The sequence below is a fragment of the Octopus bimaculoides genome, chromosome 7, assembly GCF_001194135.2.
Source record: "Octopus bimaculoides isolate UCB-OBI-ISO-001 chromosome 7, ASM119413v2, whole genome shotgun sequence".
NCBI lineage: Eukaryota > Metazoa > Mollusca > Cephalopoda > Octopoda > Octopodidae > Octopus > Octopus bimaculoides.
In genome coordinates, this window is record NC_068987.1 from 19119648 (window position 1) to 19138443 (window position 18796).

The 18796-nt window shown below is 35.3% G+C and overlaps 1 protein-coding gene across 7 annotated transcripts in view; it reads right to left on the bottom strand.

Annotated features, from left to right (window-relative positions):
- Positions 1 to 538: 538 nt before the first annotated feature.
- LOC106881367 (la-related protein 1) overlaps positions 539 to 18796 on the bottom strand; it is a 63872-nt gene continuing 45614 nt past the window's right edge. For 6 of the 7 annotated variants that reach the window (XM_014931727.2, XM_014931725.2, XM_014931728.2 and 3 more), the window contains exons 11-21: positions 17541 to 17761; positions 16219 to 16322; positions 11474 to 11687; positions 10290 to 10413; positions 8846 to 9018; positions 6954 to 7078; positions 5602 to 5735; positions 5025 to 5169; positions 3265 to 3374; positions 2323 to 2447; positions 539 to 958 (exon numbers count right to left, since the gene is read on the bottom strand). In XM_014931727.2, the coding sequence (XP_014787213.1) occupies positions 827 to 958; positions 2323 to 2447; positions 3265 to 3374; positions 5025 to 5169; positions 5602 to 5735; positions 6954 to 7078; positions 8846 to 9018; positions 10290 to 10413; positions 11474 to 11687; positions 16219 to 16322; positions 17541 to 17761 (1607 nt within the window). In that variant the 3' untranslated portion in view covers positions 539 to 826. The remainder of the gene's footprint in view (positions 959 to 2322; positions 2448 to 3264; positions 3375 to 5024; positions 5170 to 5601; positions 5736 to 6953; positions 7079 to 8845; positions 9019 to 10289; positions 10414 to 11473; positions 11688 to 16218; positions 16323 to 17540; positions 17762 to 18796) is intronic. The other variant, XM_014931726.2, reaches the window with a different exon arrangement.

An 18796-nucleotide genomic window follows, 5' to 3' on the forward strand; every position in this document is an offset into this window, starting at 1 on the left:
AAGGGAAAGAAGAAAAAAAAAAAAAAGAACAAAAGCAAAGTTTTAAATATCCTGAAAGACAGAAAAAGAAAACTGAAAAGACAAAAAGTGTAAACTGATGAAACCACCACCTCATTTGTTAACATCCCCTCCCCCCACATATAAACAAAATTGAATTTTTTTTCTTCAAAATTAAGATTGGAAGATGGTGGGGGGAATCCTCGGCCAATAATGAGTTATTGTAATTGTACTACTAGTAAAAATAACAGTAATAATAAATATATGTATGTATATATGAAAAAGATAGTATATATATATATATATACACACATCAGTATAATCAACACAAATGCACTTGCAGTGGGGAGGAAAGGTAAACTGCGACTTTATAATGCAGTTTACTGCATAATCCTGTATAGATTTTGCATTAATGTCTGTATATATGTATTTTTTTTTACTGGTTTATGAGTTTGTATTTTTTTTGTACATTTTTTTTAGGTTGTTAGGTTATGGTAATTTGTCTTTCCATATATGTATACATATGATATATATGTATATATTATATACACAGTAAAAAAAAAAAAAAAAAAAAAAGCAGAGCAGAAGACTCCCTTATCAAAATATAGCATGTTTTTTCTGTTTTTTTTTTGCTCTCATTTTTTTTTAGCTTTTCATTTAAAATATCTTTAGCGCCATTGCTGTTATCATAGTTGGAGGGGGGGAAAAAAAAGATGCCTGTAATCATTATCATCATCACTGTCGTGGTTTACCCTGAATACATTTGATAATCAACAGTAGTGTAAAGCTTTGCATGAGCCACCAGCAGGTTTTACACATGTGGTGCAACTCAGTCTCCATGGGAACTCGATGGATGCGTTGACGACGATAACGAGTGTGACAAGTGGCTGGAAGCTGGAATATCAATACCCTTCGTTGGCTTTGGTTCAGCTGATTGACTCTTAAATAAATCTGCATCAGGCTAGAAATGTAAAGAAAAAAATTTTTTATACACATATATATATATACATATATATCTACACAAACACTCACACACATTGTTCCTAAAATCCACAATTTCTAAATTAGACACAAGAACTATATATAGCCACACACCCACATATATAAACACAAATTTAATAACGATAAAGTAATTTTAATAAATTCTTCATTTTCAGAATTTACTGAAGCAAAGGTAAGGTACTTCATGAAAAATATCCTAAGTAAAGGGTTAAACTGGACAATAGTGGGTTGCACTTACAACAAACCAGCAGAAATATATCATCATCGTCGTTTAACGTCCGCTTTCCATCCGAGCATGGGTTGGATGATTTGACTGAGGACTGGTGAAACCAGATGGCTACACCAGGCTCCAATCTGATCTGGCAGAGTTTCTACAGCTGGATGCCCTTCCTAACGCCAACCACTCCGAGAGTGTAGTGGGTGCTTTTAGGTGCCACCGGCATGAAGGCCAGTCAGGTGGTACTGGCAATGGCCAGGCTCAAAATGGTGTATCTTACGTGACACCCGCACAGGAGCCAGTTCGGAGGCACTGGCAACGATCTCGCTCGAATGTCTTTACTCATGCCATCCGGCACAAGTGCCAGGAAGGCGATGCATATAATTATATTATATGTGTTTATGTATGTATATATACACATATGTACATACATACATACAGGTGTTGAATCTAGAGTACACTGGCTCAAGAAAAACTGAAACCTCTTCAGTTAATACAATCATACTAAATGAGTATGATAGTCTTCTATCAGCAGTTGTTGATAAATGTTGGTCTTCTTGTGTAATCTATTTTTCCACACTATTGTGAATGTAATGGTATTTTGTTAACAACTGGATAGCTAGCTGCAAATCTCGTGAAAGGAAAGAACAGTTGATGGAATCAACACCAGTACTTGGTGAATTGACCACAGAACGATGAAAGTTGACTTTTATCAAATCTGAATAAATATGAGGATGCAACTAAATATACTGCATTTTTTCAGATGCTCTATCAATTCTGTCATCCACTGCCTTAAGATTGAGGAGGGAGAGATAATACCAATAAGGGATAGCGATGTTTAGTAATGCCACGGACATGAAAATCTAGTTCTGGTGCCATGGTAAACTGTACCTTAGTACAGGGTAAAGTGGTTGGCAACAGGAAGAGTACCCAGTTATTGGAACCACACCAAAAATGTAACATATGAATGATATTTGGCATACATGTCTAAAAGTGCAGGAACTCAAAGAACCATCACGTCCACAATGATCTTCCCAATCTCTACCAGCAAGGAAAAATGAATATAAAATGATAATGATCAAAAAAAGGAATTGAAAGAAACAAACCTCTTTCCGGAAATCTTCTAAGCGTTTGTATTTTGATAACCACTGTTTTAATTTGGAATCCACATCCACGTTTCTTCGAGAATATTTTAAGAATGCCCAAAATTTCTCCAAACCATACAGCTGACCTGATTTAAAAAGATAACTCAGGATGATTACAGTATAAAAAGGGAATAGGCTTTTGAAAATTTAAGTGGGAGAGAAACTATGATGAAAAAAATGTGACTAGAAACAGAAGTCATCTAAGTAAATGCCACAAAACCTCCCCAAAACTATATAAGATAATTTATGAAAAACAATCAATATTAATGCAAGTAATCTCCATAAACACTTTCAACTTCACTAGAATGAAGGAAAACTCAGAATAATGAAATTAAGATATAAAAAAATCCACTAACAAGCATAATACTGAGTTTGCAGAATATGACATACAATATTTTAAAAATAAACCATGTTAACTCATAAATTGAGCCTTTGCTGAGAAAACTATCTAAATTACAATAATTTACCTAATTAAAAATATCTAACTTAACACCTATTATTTCAAAAATAAAAAAGTAGAGGATAACTTGCTAATTCTTCCAAGGACATTTCTAGTATTTAATTATATTACAGCTAACGCTTTAAATGTGTAAACAGTTTAAACTTAAAAATCTTTATCATCTTCCTGTCAGCAAAGTGACAGGTATTAGAACAAGTATTACAGAATCAGAAGCAGTCTCAACTAAGCTGATGTCAATGAAGCTAACTTCACTGAATTTTTAGCAGCAGAGATGGTAAAGGAAATACATAGAAGCAAAAATATATGCCACAAGTCAACAGAAAGTAAATGACCAATAATCTTTAGATTGGGAGAGTAATCATTTTAAATGGGGATGAAATGGAACCAACTTCAGAGAAGAAATTGTTAATATGTAAAGATGCACGTGCACACACACAACTTACCATTTTCATAATCTCTAATAGTTTCTTCTTGAAAATCTTGATATATTTCACTTCGAAATCGTTTTTCCAAACCATAACTGTAGAAGCGAAATAAGCATTCCAAACCATACCTGGAAAAAGTGGGGAAAAAAAAAATTTAATTGAGAAGGAAAAACATGCTAATATTTACTGTATTCCAACGACAAGCAACCCTTTATGCAGGAAATAGTGGAGTCCATTGCTCAAGTTCAAGGTTTCCTACTGCACTAACCTATGTGTCCTAGATTCTTTTCTATTTACTTACTAGTTGTTCCAGATGGCACAAGTAATATCCTTCATCTAAGTCTAATTAAAACCTATCTGTCTATATTTTGTGTGCATGCATGTGTGTGTGTGTGTGTGTGTGTGTGTGTGTGTGTGTGTGTGTGTGTGGAAAAATTAGGGTATGTGCTCTTGGCAAAACAACTTCTCTCCACATACCAACTAGCTTAGGATTAAAACATCATCTATATCAAGTGGAATTTGGCATGATGTCAACAAAACTGGCATGAGGTTCTGTGTAGTCACTACTCTACGGAGAGCTTAAATTCAACACAGTAAGTCATACCCATTCAAAACACCTTATTAGCCAACAAGAGAACAACTACATAGTCTACTACAAGTAGCAGCCATGTCTCCCTCAAAACATTACACTGCTGCTTAGAAAAATGGCAAAACATCTAATGTAATAATGCTTAGTGTTTTTATATATTTGTTTGAAATCCCGCAGTAGGAGGGAGTGAGAGAAAGAGTAGTGTAAGTGAAGGGAGAGGAGAGAAAATAGTAATTCAGTGAAGTAGTGAGAGTAATAGCCATGACTGAGAGGGAATGAGAGGGGGGAAGTGGTAAAGAGAGCGTTGTGTCCACAAGTCATTGAGGAGGTGAAGTGAGAGTAATAGATGCGATACAAATAGTCTGGGAGTGTGTTGATATATATATATATATTGTATTGCCAGTGACCCTGAACTGGCTCATGTGCGGGCGACACATGAAATCTTTCGAGCGGGATCGTTGCCATTGCCCCTGGACTGGCTCATCTGCAGGCGACACATGAAATCTTTCGAGCGGGATCATTGCCAGTGCCCCTGGACTGGCTCATGTGCAGGCGACACATGAAATCTTTTGAGCGAGATCGTTGCCAGTGCCCCTGAACTGGCTCTTGTGCGGGGCCGTCGTTGGATTTTCGAGTGAGATCGTTGCCGGTGCCCCTGGACTGGCTCTTGTGCGGGTGACACATGAGGTTTTTCGAGCGAGATGAGCGTGGCCTTTGCCAGTACCGCCTGACTGGCCTTCGTGCGGGTGACACGTAAAAGCACCCACTACACTCTGAGTGGTTGGCGTTAGGAAGGGCATCCAGCTGTAGAAACTGCCAAATCAGATTGGAGCCTGGTGTAGCCATCTGGTTTCACCAGTCCTCAGTCAAATCGTCCAACCCATGCTAGCAATAGAAAGCGGATGTTAAACGACGACAACAACAATATATAACAAAATTAATCAAATATGTATTCATGTTCCAACATAAAACCTTGGGAAAGGTTTTTCTTGAAGTAAATATTAACAAGATTATCATTGAAAAGGGAAGTTAGTCAGAAACTGTTGATACTATCATGTCTGGCACATTATATATACCTGCAGAGGCTTCCCTGTAAAACAGGGTTAGAGGACACTCAGAAGTATCATTTCACAGGTGAAATGTTTTGACTACAATTTATGAAGATCATTTAGTCATAAATTTGACTTACCGATATCCAGCTTTAGCATCTTCACAGGCCAACGTCTTAAATTCAATGTACATCTTTTTGTTGTAGTGTTCTCGAAGGAAGAATGACCAAAAGCGGAATAATGTGTTCATTTCTTGAGAAAGACCAATTCCTTGCTTTTTCCTCTCTAAAAACAGAATATAAAGGCTTAGGACCGAAACACCAAGGGAAAAGAATATAGGTATGACACCACTCTTAGATCGAATATCTTGTTCTGAAGTGACCTAATTAAAACAGTCTATCAAAACTATGTTTATTAATATTTCAAACACCAGCTTAATAATGACTAATTTATTTTACTAAATTCCTCCCTATTTAAAAAATTAACTGAAAGAAAGCAGTGGATTTCTAAAGAAATTTGTTAAATGGGTTAAAATCTGTTTATTCCTTTTGATACCAATCTACCTCAGACCACCCCACGTCATGTGATATGAACTTTCTGAAAATAGTTTGACCTAAAACCTATCAAAATTTCATGTCAATTCATATTCCAAACAACAGCTTAATAATGACAAAAGTTATTTTACTAAATTCATTATTTTAAAAACAAAAGACTAACCTTTAAGACATTTGGCATGGTACTTATGATAAACTGTCCAGACAAAGTTTTTCTCTTTCAGCAGTTCATATGATGGATGTTGGAATAGCGGGAATGTCTGGGGAGCACTTGTTGACAATGCACTATCACTAGGGCTGTGGGTAAAAAAAAAACAAAAAAACTTACATAAAATAAGCATACATGTTAATAATAGTGTAAAGAAAACTAAACCGCATCTAACTTTATGAAGTAGTAATATAGACAGCTGATAGGTGGTGCTATAATCTAAAATGAAGTGAGCATTTGTAATGAATTGAAATTAATTGCATTATATATATAAAAAAAGAACTTATTTATTATAAATGAATTTAAACGATTCCGTGTTTCCTAACTTGAAGATTTGTCACATATACAACTATCATGCAATGTCAAGACAAAGAATCATGTGCATGCAAACACACACTGCACTTCTTTTAGCTTCTGCTGGGCAAAACCACCCATGAAGCTTTGTTCATCCTGAGGTTATAAAATAAAACTTGCCCATGATACCATGGAGTTGAGAATCAAACATCCTAACCACTTGACCCTGCCTACGCCAACAACGATTTCAGCTTTTGTGGCTTCTTAATATGAATATTTGTACATTCAGATAGAGTTATGTGTACTAGTCACACAGTACTCATTACACAGCTGTGCTCTTTACATAACCCTCTTTAACAGCTGGTACCATAACAAACCCACCTGCGACCACCCATGGTAACAAAACTGTTAAAAAGCCTTCTAAATCAGTTAATGTCCTTTACATAGACAACCAATGCGTTGTTTTCACTAAAAAAACCTGAGAAAATAAATCACATACAAGAGAAAATGTATTTTTACTGATGCTGGCCTTAGCACATAACCGGCAAAGCCAATCCCAGTAAAGCCTCAATATGCTAGAAACAGATATCCTTCCAATTACACCCAGCATCTGACAATCAGGATAGCATTAGAAGATGAATCCTTAGGTACGTTGTCAGAAGATACCACAGAATGGCCACAACTGGAATGACTTTGATTATAGGTTTGTTGAACTCAGACTGATCTGAGTCTAAAGAACAGTATTATTGACTCGAGAAGGATGAAAAAAAGTCTTATCCGAGTTGGATTTGCACGTAGTACACACAGATCTTTTACGAATAGGCTATGTTGGTTTACGAAGTGAATACACAGTTACAAGCTAAAACCTGCTATAACCAAAACAGTTACAACTATAACCATCATATTATCTCAATTCCAGGATGAAGAGAGACACACACAGAGAAAGAAGTATGTGTGTGAGAGAGAAGAGAAAGAATATGCTAAGAAGAACAACAACCAACAAGCAGTATTACCTTTGAGAATATGAGCTGGAACTGTGTCTGGACCTTGGTCGATGTTCTTTGGCATCCATTACCCAACCAACATGGCTTTCAATTGGCGGGTTATTACTATATTTGGTTTTTTGCTTTCTTGGAGTCTAAAAGAGAAAAAAAAAGTTTGGATGAAAATATTTTGATATCCTTTCACAACCAGAGTGTTTCACACACAAAGCTTTGGTCAACTCAAGGAAATTGTGAATAATATCAGGTCACCCCATAAGTTCTGTCCGAATTTTGAATGAAGAAAACAAGTGATCAAATGTTATATTTTATTGAAATTTAATCATCAATGTACTTTCTCTGATTTTGCAGACCATCTTCTGCAAGTTCTTTCATTCAAGCATTCTTTCCCATAAACTGAGTGTATGTTTCGAGTCGCTTCGGCTGCAGAGTTTCCTTTTTTGTACTCATAAAGCATTATGTGCCTTAAATGCTCTTTGGATACTTCCATGTTAGAAAGGATTTTAATCAAAGAAATTTTAATTCTATTATTCTGTAAAATAATATTTAATTAGTTTAAATATACATAAAGGCATAAAAATAATTTTAAATTCCATTAGACATTCTAAAATACTATTCAATTTCATTCAATTTTAAAAAAGGTAAAATCGGACAGAACTTAAGGGATGACCTGATAATTATAACAGATTTGCTAAAAAGGTCACACAGTTGGATCAAACCCAGGGCCTTGTGATTACAAAACAAGCTTTCTTAACCATTTAGTCATATCAAAAATCAGCAATATATCTGCACACTTTCAAGTCATACAACAATCAGTGTTGCAACAGATCAGGAACTTTAAAAAAAAAAAAAAAAAAAAAAGGAAATTTTCTATTCTCCCAAGTACATCACCAAACACTTTTCTAGATTTTTTCTCGAAAAACCTAACTTCAAAAACCAGTATATTTATATATATATATATATATTTTTTTAAGAAATCAGGATTCATGAGAAGGGTATCAGAACTCTTGCTAGTCAGCGAGGTTATAAATAACTGAGTGGCTACGTGGTAAGAAGCTTGCTTCCCAACCACATGGTTCCGGGTTCAGTCCCATTGTGTGGCACCTTGGGCAAATGTCTTCTACCATAGCCTCAGGCCAACCCAAAGCCTTGGTTGTGTGTGTGTGTGTCTCCTCTGCCATTGCTTGACAACCGATGCTGGTGTGATTATGGTCCTCTAACTTCGTGGTTTGGCAAAAGGCACTGATGGAATAAGTACTACGCTTACAAAGAATAAGTCCTGGAGTCGATTTCTTCGACTAACATTCTTTAAGGCAGTGCTCCAGCATGGTCGTAGTCAAATAACTGAATCAAGTAAAATAAAAGAATCCGAAGATCCACCAAGAAAATTCCTTGGAAAAGAGTAGCAATGGCGGTGTTTCCACCGCACAAGAAGATATTTTGGGAATTTTTACATTGTTGCTCAGTAAAACAATGAACTGTACTCCAACTCCACCCTCAAATCAAACCAGCTTAAAACAAGTACCATTCGTCTCAGACCATAGCTGCAACATTGACTAACACATCATCCAAACTAACAAGATGGATAAGGAACATCTATATTTTAGGATGGATGCTTTAAGAATGCTCTAATGCATATCACTATCTACTTCTAAAGCCAACAAGAAAACCTCTTTGTGGTTGTTTAACCTGCTAGAAATAGCAGCCAAGCCTATCTTAAACTATAAACTGTCTTTAAAAAAAAGAGGAAGACTTTAAAATACAGTACTTGATACCCTTAAAAAGGTAACAGCTGGAATACCTTCCATTACAGATTTATTTGAAGAAACTTGATCTGGGATACCTCTAAATCCTAGGCTTGTATAAAGCTTCAAATGATACTATTTACAAACTGGTGATATTACCTGGGGATCTGGAGGTCGACTGGAATCTTTCACCACAGGATAAAAGCGTGGTAACATGTCATTTCGTACATATTTTGGAGTTCGAGGACCTTCAAAGTATCCAGGTGTTTCTGGAACGTATGTCGGCAATGACCGTGATAATTCTGTCTGTGATGGTGTTTGTGGATGTCTCTCTGCAAAAACAATAATCAATAATGTTAAAACACAGCTTTACAAAGTTGGAAAATACAGGAAACTAAAACAAGTCACACATTAAACCTTTCACAAAGTTACATGAAATGAAAAACAGCCTCAAGAATTTGACTTTTTATCATTAAGCTGAGACTTGGAAGATACTCTATACATCATCACTACCCTCTAACGCCCGTTTCCCATGCTGGAGAGATGCACCAGATTCTAGTCTGATTTGGCTTGGTTTCTATGGCCAGACGCCTTTCCTAATGTCAACTGCTTTACAGTGTGTGCTGGGTGCTTTTATGTGGCACTGGCACAAGAGTCTTGCAGGACAACCCTCTTCACCAGGGGGAGCAGCATTCACTGTTCTACAGTGAAAGATAAGTTATCTTGAGTATAGCAAGGCACTAGATATCTTGGTCCTTTGTCATCTCCATAAGGTTCAGTGCCCTGAAGTCATCCTTCAGTACTTCATCCCATGTCACCCTGGGTCTCCTTCCACAAGTTCCACCCACTGAATGATCGGCATTTCTTTATGGAGCTGTCTGCATCCATCTGGACAGCACATGACCAAACCTGGGCAGACACTCATGCATCAATTACAGCAGTAGTTAAGTCATACTCCCCCTTATATTTATATTTTATCTTCAGTGTGATCTATACATAAATTACGATATTTTTTCTAAACACTGTTTGCATCTTAGCTGCATTTAAGTAAACGCATTTAGCTGAAAGTACTCCCCAATCAATGCTAATACAGAGTAGCCAACATCTGAAACAACAGATACTATAAATTCTGACATATTTATCACCTTCAACCCTACATAAAATTTCATAATCAACAAACCAAACTCTAGTTTCAGTTAAGCTGTCATCTGAGTCAAGTACTTGTTAAATTCACTGGCTCTGAAAAATTCTCATATAGCAATTTGACTTCTGTTTCATCTCTTGCATTGGAGATGCCACACTTACACACACAATCATTTGCTTCAAGCCCAGAATAAGGTCTGACAGAGAAGTCACAAAGTTTTCCATATTGCTATATGTGTCATCACTCTCGCTCTTCCTAAACCTAACAAGCACAATCCACATGCATCCTCAGACACCTCATACCAGACCTACATTGCTTCGATTAGCAGAGATCCTGAGGAAGGAAAAGTGGCAGTGATAGTGGACAAGGGAAGAGGGTGAGGGTACTCTTTTACTTGTTTCAGTCATTTGACTGTGACCATGCTGGAGCACCAAAAAAAAAAAAAAAAAAAATTCTTACCATGAGCAGGTGGTGGTGGTGGAGGAGGAATTTCTTGGTTTGTATCATTTGGTTTGTATGGAGCAAGACTGTCAAATTCTTCTTTGCTAATCATATTCAAAGTACGATACTCTTTGAAATCATTCTGCAATAGAAAGCAACAACATAAAAATAAAACAAAAGAAACAAACCATGCAACTATTTTTACTGGTCAGAGGGGGAGAGGGGGCGAAATTCTGAAATACAAACAAAAACAAATTTAAAAATCATTTCTATAAGGTGCAATGGTATGTTCCATCATGAAAAGTTACATCCTTAAAACTACATACTACAGCATATTGCAGATATGCATATAGAACATATATCCAACACAGAGAAACAACTTATTATACACTAGCAAGTATTCTGCAGTGAAGTTGCTGGCAAGTGATAGGTTATGTGAATACAAGTCTTATCAGAAGGCCTACTCTCCTGAGCAGATAAATGACTAGTTACACATCAGACTATGTCCCACCATTTAAAAATTTTGTCTTTCATCTTTTCAAGGAAGGAAAAAAAAAATGCAGCCCAGTGAAATAATACAAAAATACTAGATAAACCTCAGTAACAGTCAGGATTAGCTCTTTGTTTAAAAACAAAATATTGCTTTGAGATAGCTTTGCAGATGGGAAAACAGCAATAAAGCAAACCAGGAAACTGAAGAATGTACACTTGTTTTTCAGTCTAAAACCTGAAAGTTTGCATTCAAAATGTATCAACAGCTCACTCATCTGGTCATATATGACCAAAAGGATTTAACAATTATCATCTTGATATAATTTAACAAAAAGAAAAAAGATGTTTAATAAACTCAGCTTCAACAGGAAATTCAATAACTCCACAGATTAAAAGTAATAATAGGCTGATGAAAGATCTAACACTATCTTGCAGCTCTGAGATTTCAATGTGATTGTTTATTTTTAGAATGACAAAAGTACTTGTGTGGTGTCATGTAAAAGCACCCAGCACACACTAAAGTGGTTAGAGTTAAGAAGGGCATCCGGCTGCAGAAACCATGCCAAATCAGACTGGAGTGTGGTGCTGTCCTTCCCAGCTTGCCAGCATGGACAAAGGACGTTAAATGATGAAGATGATTGCAGGGTAGATTGTAGAGGTCAGATCAAGCTAGTTCAAATGTGAAAGAGAGAGAGAGAGAGAGAGCTCACCAGCAGATTGGTATCCCAACACAAGTTTTCATAATAGCGCAAGCCATCATTTATAATATGATAGCATTCGGTATTTATTTTCACTCTTGACGTTGCCTCATTAGTCCGGTCGCCCCCTGGATGTTTTCGGAGAGCCGGGGGTGTCTGAGTAACGATGAGAATTTTGTTAATATCTGAGTCATCAATTTCATCTGGCAAATCTTCGTCATCAGACCTGAAGAGTAAAAGACAGAAATTTATGAAAAGAAGAAAAACAAAAATAAATGTGTTAAATAAGATTTCAAATGAACACCTTTGATTATCTTATTTAGGATATAATATCATTAGAATGTGAGTACAATCTCTAATGAACACAAAAAAAACCATAGACAATTAATAAACACAGTTAGTATTGTTAATAACAAACTGCATCAATCTGTAAGTTTAAACCCACCTAAAGGTAAGAGTTTATATCTGAATGTAAAATGAAATGTTTTTTTTTTTTAAACATCCACTTTTTCATGCTGGCATGAGATGGACAGGCTGCCCTTCTTTGTACCATTCCTTACAGTTGCCCCTTGAAACACAGGGATCCTTAATATCTTCTAAAAACCAGGACTGACATTAAATCCTTATACACACACACAACTCAGAAATATCTTGCTGAAAGAGTTGATGACTGAGGGGGGAAAAGGGGGGGGGGAGAAAGAAATATCTTTCACTAGGACTCAGTCAGCAGTAGGAAAAGTACTTGGGGAATCACAAACTGTCAGATAAAAAAAATATGGATAGCTGAGAGAAAAATTTGTATGGATAGATGATAAATAGATTAGTAGTATGTTCCCAATTGATTTATTGAGTAATGGGATAACAAACCAATAGTTAGAACCAGCATGCATGCAGAACAAAAGTTGTGACCCACTTCTTAAAATACGTGACATTTTGTGTCTGATCAATTTAGCATAAGAAACTTAGGTTTTTTTTCAATAGTATAAAAGCACTTAAAAGCCTAGATTTTCAGATGCCATAGATAAAACTGGTAAAATTATTTGGCAACTTTTAAGTTAATAAAAAAATGTTTTTATAGCACAATTAATCACATTTTGAACATCTCACTCCTATTCAACACGCAACTTCTAGAGAGTAAAACATGCTAATTCTTTAAACAACAAAACTGTTAGTAAAATTAAACTAGGTGAAGAAAGTATGAGGACATGCACAATTTTGAAAACAAACAGATCTATGTATGCATGCAGAGTGTTATGATGCAAATTTAAGCGAAGTAGACTTAGATTAAAAATTCAAGTTTAAAAAGAATTTTCATGCAAAACTTGAATATTTCATTGCTTCGTCTAGATACAAAGCACTTTATATAGAAATAGCTGAAGCAGTAGTAAAAAAGACTCTTACATATTACTATTACAAGGGAGTAAAATTGTACCAGTGATAGCTGAACTAAAAAAAAAAAAAAACGAACGAGTCCCATCTCCTATAAATATGTAAGCCAATAGGAATTTAGAACTTGATGCTAAGGAGCTAAACATGTTTACCCATGACACACAAATTCGAGTTAGACTTATGCCCTTCCAAAATGGTCAGTGGTGACTTTTGGACATAAAAGGTTTAGAAAGGTCACATCATTGCACTAGGTGAAAATAATAATTTCTTAACCATTTTGTGATTATATCTTTCATAAAATATGGAGTTCATGTGTTACCAATAACTATGAAAATAATGAAGAATTTCTATGGATTTGGTAAACTTTAATTAATCAGTTTTTCATTATTAAGATACAGACCACAATATATCACTGACACAGAATAAACAAATTAAGAAACCTCTGTGTTATCAATTGTTATACTAGAAATACAAAGATCTCTCTCAAGTCACACCCTACCACCTTAATTAATGGTATGGCACATTGAATAATGTAGTCTTAGACACACTATGTATGAATAAAAGATAGGGTACTCAAAGATGGAATATCAGCTGGATCAGGGCAGACTTCTAGTTTAAATGGCCCTTAAGAGTAAGGAATAACTGTTGTAAAATGTAAGTCTAGGACTAAACACAGCATGGCATTTTGTGTAGTTTCACATTATTCCTACGAACTTGTTGCTCTAATAATAAATTTTCAGGTCTACATAGATTTAACAATAATAACTTTCTGCAAAGAAAAAAAAAGTTAAAAGAAAAAGATAAAGCTTGATTTAAGAAAAATGTCCAGATTGAGTAGACATCATATATGATACTGTTTCTATGGCTGACATATGTGGCAACAGTGTACAAAATCAAACATTTGACATGTGTTCAATATGAAGAATGCATTTCTTATGTTTTGAATTGTACTTATTCCTCAAGCTTGATAAGCAGGATAAGACCTCGATAACCGGAAGCCTGTCTATGAACAGAAGTCACACTCAATCACTAGCACTTTCTGACATCTTGGTAAAACTGAGTCCACTTTGTAAACTAAGTATCATGGACTGATGCAAAAAGCAAAGCACCATATAACTGTACAGAATATGCTGAAACCCTCCATTGTTTAGTTTGAAGAGATGGAGTATACTAGGTTGACCAGTGCCAGATACACCATTTAAAAACTGTCAGTCTTCAATGATGACTCATCAACCCAATGGATTATGGGATTCAAAATGAAGTAATTTGTTCACAAGGAAAGCAATTCTTTTAGCAGGGATTGAGGTTATTTACCAAGTTCTACACTCAGGCCATTATGAGCTCTTAAGCTTCTGCCAATGACAGGTTCAGGCTATGAATAACAATACCAAGGTCATCTATATATACTTCCAATTCAAAAAAAAAAAGAATGTAAATTTATAAACGAAAACAAACGAAATAAAACAAATAAACCAAAACTTTATTTTTCTTTGAAAATATAATGGAAGAATAATAAAGTGATATTTATCTCAACTGAAAAAGAAAATAACAGAGTGGAGGGAAGAAAAGAGCACAAGACCCCTTTCTGGGTCCTTTAGTGCAATAAATATATTTGAGTTATGTTTTGCACACAATATGTTATGCAAACAACAGTGTGTCTTTTTTCACACATCAGCAACATGTGAGCCATGTTGTACCCTGTGCTGTTTGCATATAAAAACACCAATAATTAACACCAAATTTCTGTGCCTGCACCGGTGTAAGCACAATGCAAGTCTGCTGTATTCTCATGGAATAGAAGCTATAACCAAATGCAAGTATTTTGCAATTCATCAAAATCCATGTGCAACGAAAACTGTTGAAAATATCAAGCTGAAACCAAAATGACTATGCATTGTGCAATCAGTGCTGCATTGTTGCGCATGTGATATTTCCATGTGGCATACAATTGATCCCATATTCAAGTGCACTCCAATCTTTGAAACAGCTATCTGTGCACTCGCTCTCCAAATGGGTTAATAAACAGCATATGTATGTATGCACGTGCAAACATGCAGGTATTGTTTGTGTTCATAGAAGTTCTTTGGAAGTGTAAACTATAAAAACCACTCCAGGAGATGAAGAAATGAGAATGCACAAGAGCAAAGATGATTGAGTGTGAAAAAAATGAGAGTGAGCGAGCAATGGAAGAGAGGAATAGAGTGAGATGTTAACCCTTTTGTTACCAAAGTTCTATCGAATATACTGCATGTTTTAATATAACTTGATGTTCTAGAGGAAAGCTTTAATTTAAATCACTTTGAAAACAAAGTTTGTACCATAGAAACAATGGTGGTCACAGGTAGGGTGGTATTAAAAGGGTTAAATAAGTGAAAATGAGCATAGTGGTACAAGGAAGAGAAAAGCTGAAGGTGGAGCAGAGATAAAAAGCATTTACCTCTCTATCGCAGTCCAAATCAACAATTTCAAAAGGGAAAACCCATATTGTATGACATTGTGTGATACACTATGGGTTTATACATATACATATATCAATGATTATGTTCTTCAGAAAACAGTGGAACCTTTTCTATCCCAGACCTCACAACCAGTTAATTTTTTAAATATTAGAAGCAGAAATATCAATCCTTTAACAATCAGATTACTGTAAGATGTAATGTTTATTCATTCACATTGTTTTGAATTAAATCTTGCATTATCTTGAAACTCCAAGATTTTGATGGTGTGGAATAGTTATTTTTAGAATGACATTGTATGGTAGGTGTGAGAGACTAGATCTGGCCAGTTTGAACATGAAACAACATTATGGCCGATCTAAATGCTAGAAGGTTAAAGGAAGTCATTAATCTTCCAAATCATTGAGGTTCAAGCTTGACATAATTAGTCAATGGCCAAAACACTATTTAGGCCAATGGCTAAAAGTAAATTGTATAAACATTTTTTTTTCTAATTGAACCATGAGCAATGTAATACCTGAATATACACTGCTTCAGTGAAATAAGTCCATTAACAGATGATATATAAAACACAGCAGTGAGGATTTGATGTAGATTATATTAGACAGCTTAACCTGACAGAAAAATGAATAACAGAACTAAGCTGTTTGTAATGGCAAGTTGATTAGACATCAATTTCTTATGAAACGGTTTAAAGAGGTCAGTTGCTTCTTGTCCAAATGTATTCCCCCCCACACCCATCATATATCTATGTATTGGTTAGACAAATGGATGGATAGAGAAGTAAATGTATATGTCCTCAGATAACTAAGAGTGCAGGAAGGAAATGCAGTCTAACTATGAAGAGGAGCTGTTTTAACGGTCTTTGCTAAATGTTTAGAAGAATTTGAAAGAAAATCAGAATTGTCCGACCATTCACTGAAGCAGTTGCGTCGTCCAACTTCAAGTTGCTCTAATTCTTCATCAAGCATAAAATTCAACTCTTCTCGCTCTGTATCATCAGCTTTATCATCCTGCTAAGACAAACCCAAGAAAAGAAGAAAAGGAAAAAAATGTTTAATGAGGTATATATATAGAAGCAACAATAAAAAAAAAAATCTTTTTTTTTTTTAAAAGAAAAATAACAGGTTAAAGGAGCCAACTGTCACCCAGCCTGCTAGAAACAGCAGCAAAACCTCCCTCAAGCCACATCTTGCCTTACTTCTTGGGTGAAGCAATGCAGTCCTAGACACACTATGTCTGAATAAAAGATGGAACAATCAAGGTTGGAATGCTCTAGAACATAGGTCGCTGTAACGGGACTGACTTGGGGGAGGGAGAACAAAAACATTAAGTTAGGAATATGTTGTCCTTAATCATATTAAAGACTATTCTGCTAGTGAACTTTAATCAGAATGTATGTCAGTCAAGAAATAATGAAAGAATCAGCACTGGTGGGGGGAAAAAAAAACTTACTTCAATTAAACAAATTCATTACTTTTAAGGAGGAAATCATTAGACTCAACAAACCACAATCTCTATGGCAATTTCAGAGTGACCCAGAACATAGGCAGCCTAACGATATGATGTTAAATTGTTTGTAGTTACAGGAACAGATACTAAGCTACATTAACTGTGCAACTTGAGATCTATGTTGTTATATTCACACAAAATGTGTCAGATAATTTATAGTACTTTTTTCAATAATTCAATACTAGTAGATTTCAGTTTCTGTTAACTTTGGTATTAGGTGGAATATCTTAGATTATAGGTCAACTCAATGGCAGAGCTGTTCTGGATCTGAACAACAACTCATGTTAGCAACAATGTACATCATCTACAAACATAGTGAGGTTTGAAGAGAATGAGTGTAAATGACACTTCCTATCTCTCTATCTCTGCTGCAAGAGTGTGGCCACATAGTCACTGTGTTTGTGCCAGACGTTCTAACTTTAAAATGTATGCTTGATTAAGCTGTATGAAAGTGTGAATGCTATCCATTAGTGATGAATTTTATATTTTTGCTCCAAGTTCTAAAATTTCTGCTCAGTATTGGGAAAAATTAGAGGGAATGCTGACTATTATAAAAATGTAAAAGTTTATAAAAGCATCATCATAGATATTCCCCTTTATCAAACAAAGGTATATATTTTGAAAGAAGACCACGTTTTCTCACATAAAATAATAATCATTTAAAAGGCAAAACTCATACTCAGATGTATATGTAAAGTTATGATTGCATTAGAAACAATTACCTCTCGACTTCGTTTTTCTTTCTGTGCACATTTCTTGCGGTTTCGTACCTGAACCCATTCAGCCTGTAAATCTGGTGCACTTTGTGAGACGACAGGAGGTATGGTAAGTAAGTTTGAAGGAACACCTTCGGGTGTAGGTTCACTGGGAGTTTCCTCATTTATGCTGGTGTCTTCAGATTCTTTGCTTTCAGTTCCTCCCAGGCTATGGCTATCTTCAGTATCTAGTAAGCAAATTAAAAATAAACTTGCTGAGTGTTGCAATTCATTTACATGCTCATGCCATTACTGCGGAATAGTCAGCAAGCTGAATGCCTTACCAGTGCTTATCTTTTTGAAAGCAGACCAAATTTAACAGAAATTACTTATGTTAAAGTTGGCCAAATGGTTTACATATTTGCGAGGAAGATATACTGATGAACTGAGAAGGGTGAAAAGAAATAATTATTAATCCTTTAGCATTCAGATTATTGTCAGGTGTAATGCTTATTTATTCACATTGCTTAGAATAAATCATATATTATGTTGTAGCTCAGAGATTTCAATGATGTGATTGCTTGATTTTAGACCGACATTGTAGGGTAGGGTAAGTGTAGGAGGCCAGATCTGGCCAGTCTGAATACTAAATAATTGTAAATGGTAATAACTAGGTTGCTAGTGTAATACTATAATGTAAAATGTGCCATAATGGAAACGTGTGCAACCACTGCTGGTTTACATATTTAAGAATTACTTGAATTGATTAAATACTACATAAAAAACAAATTGGCAAAAAACTATTCCACTTATGTTGGTGGAAAAACAATGGAATTATTATGGACATTATCTATATATATAAAAATGAGAATGTGTGTCTGTCTGTCTGTCTGTGTGAATCCCTAAAACTCGAGAACTACGCAACCAATTTCATTCAAATTTTACACATGCCTTACTTAGGGTCCCAGTTGTGTTTTAGTCAGAATTTTTAACTTCTTGCAGAGTTCGAGCACACGGCAACATAATATATCTTCCACTATTTAAGTATTACGTGTCAAAAGTGAAACAAAAACACTCATGTCAAATACTTTCACTTTAAAAATGAAACTATTCCACTAACTGAAACAATCACATTCCGATACTGTAATGACAGATACTTTCAGAGAGAGAGATGTATATGTATACATATAGATGTATATGTACACGTATATGTATAGATATATATATAGATCTATATGCATACATGTATATGTATACATGTACATATATATATAGATGTACAT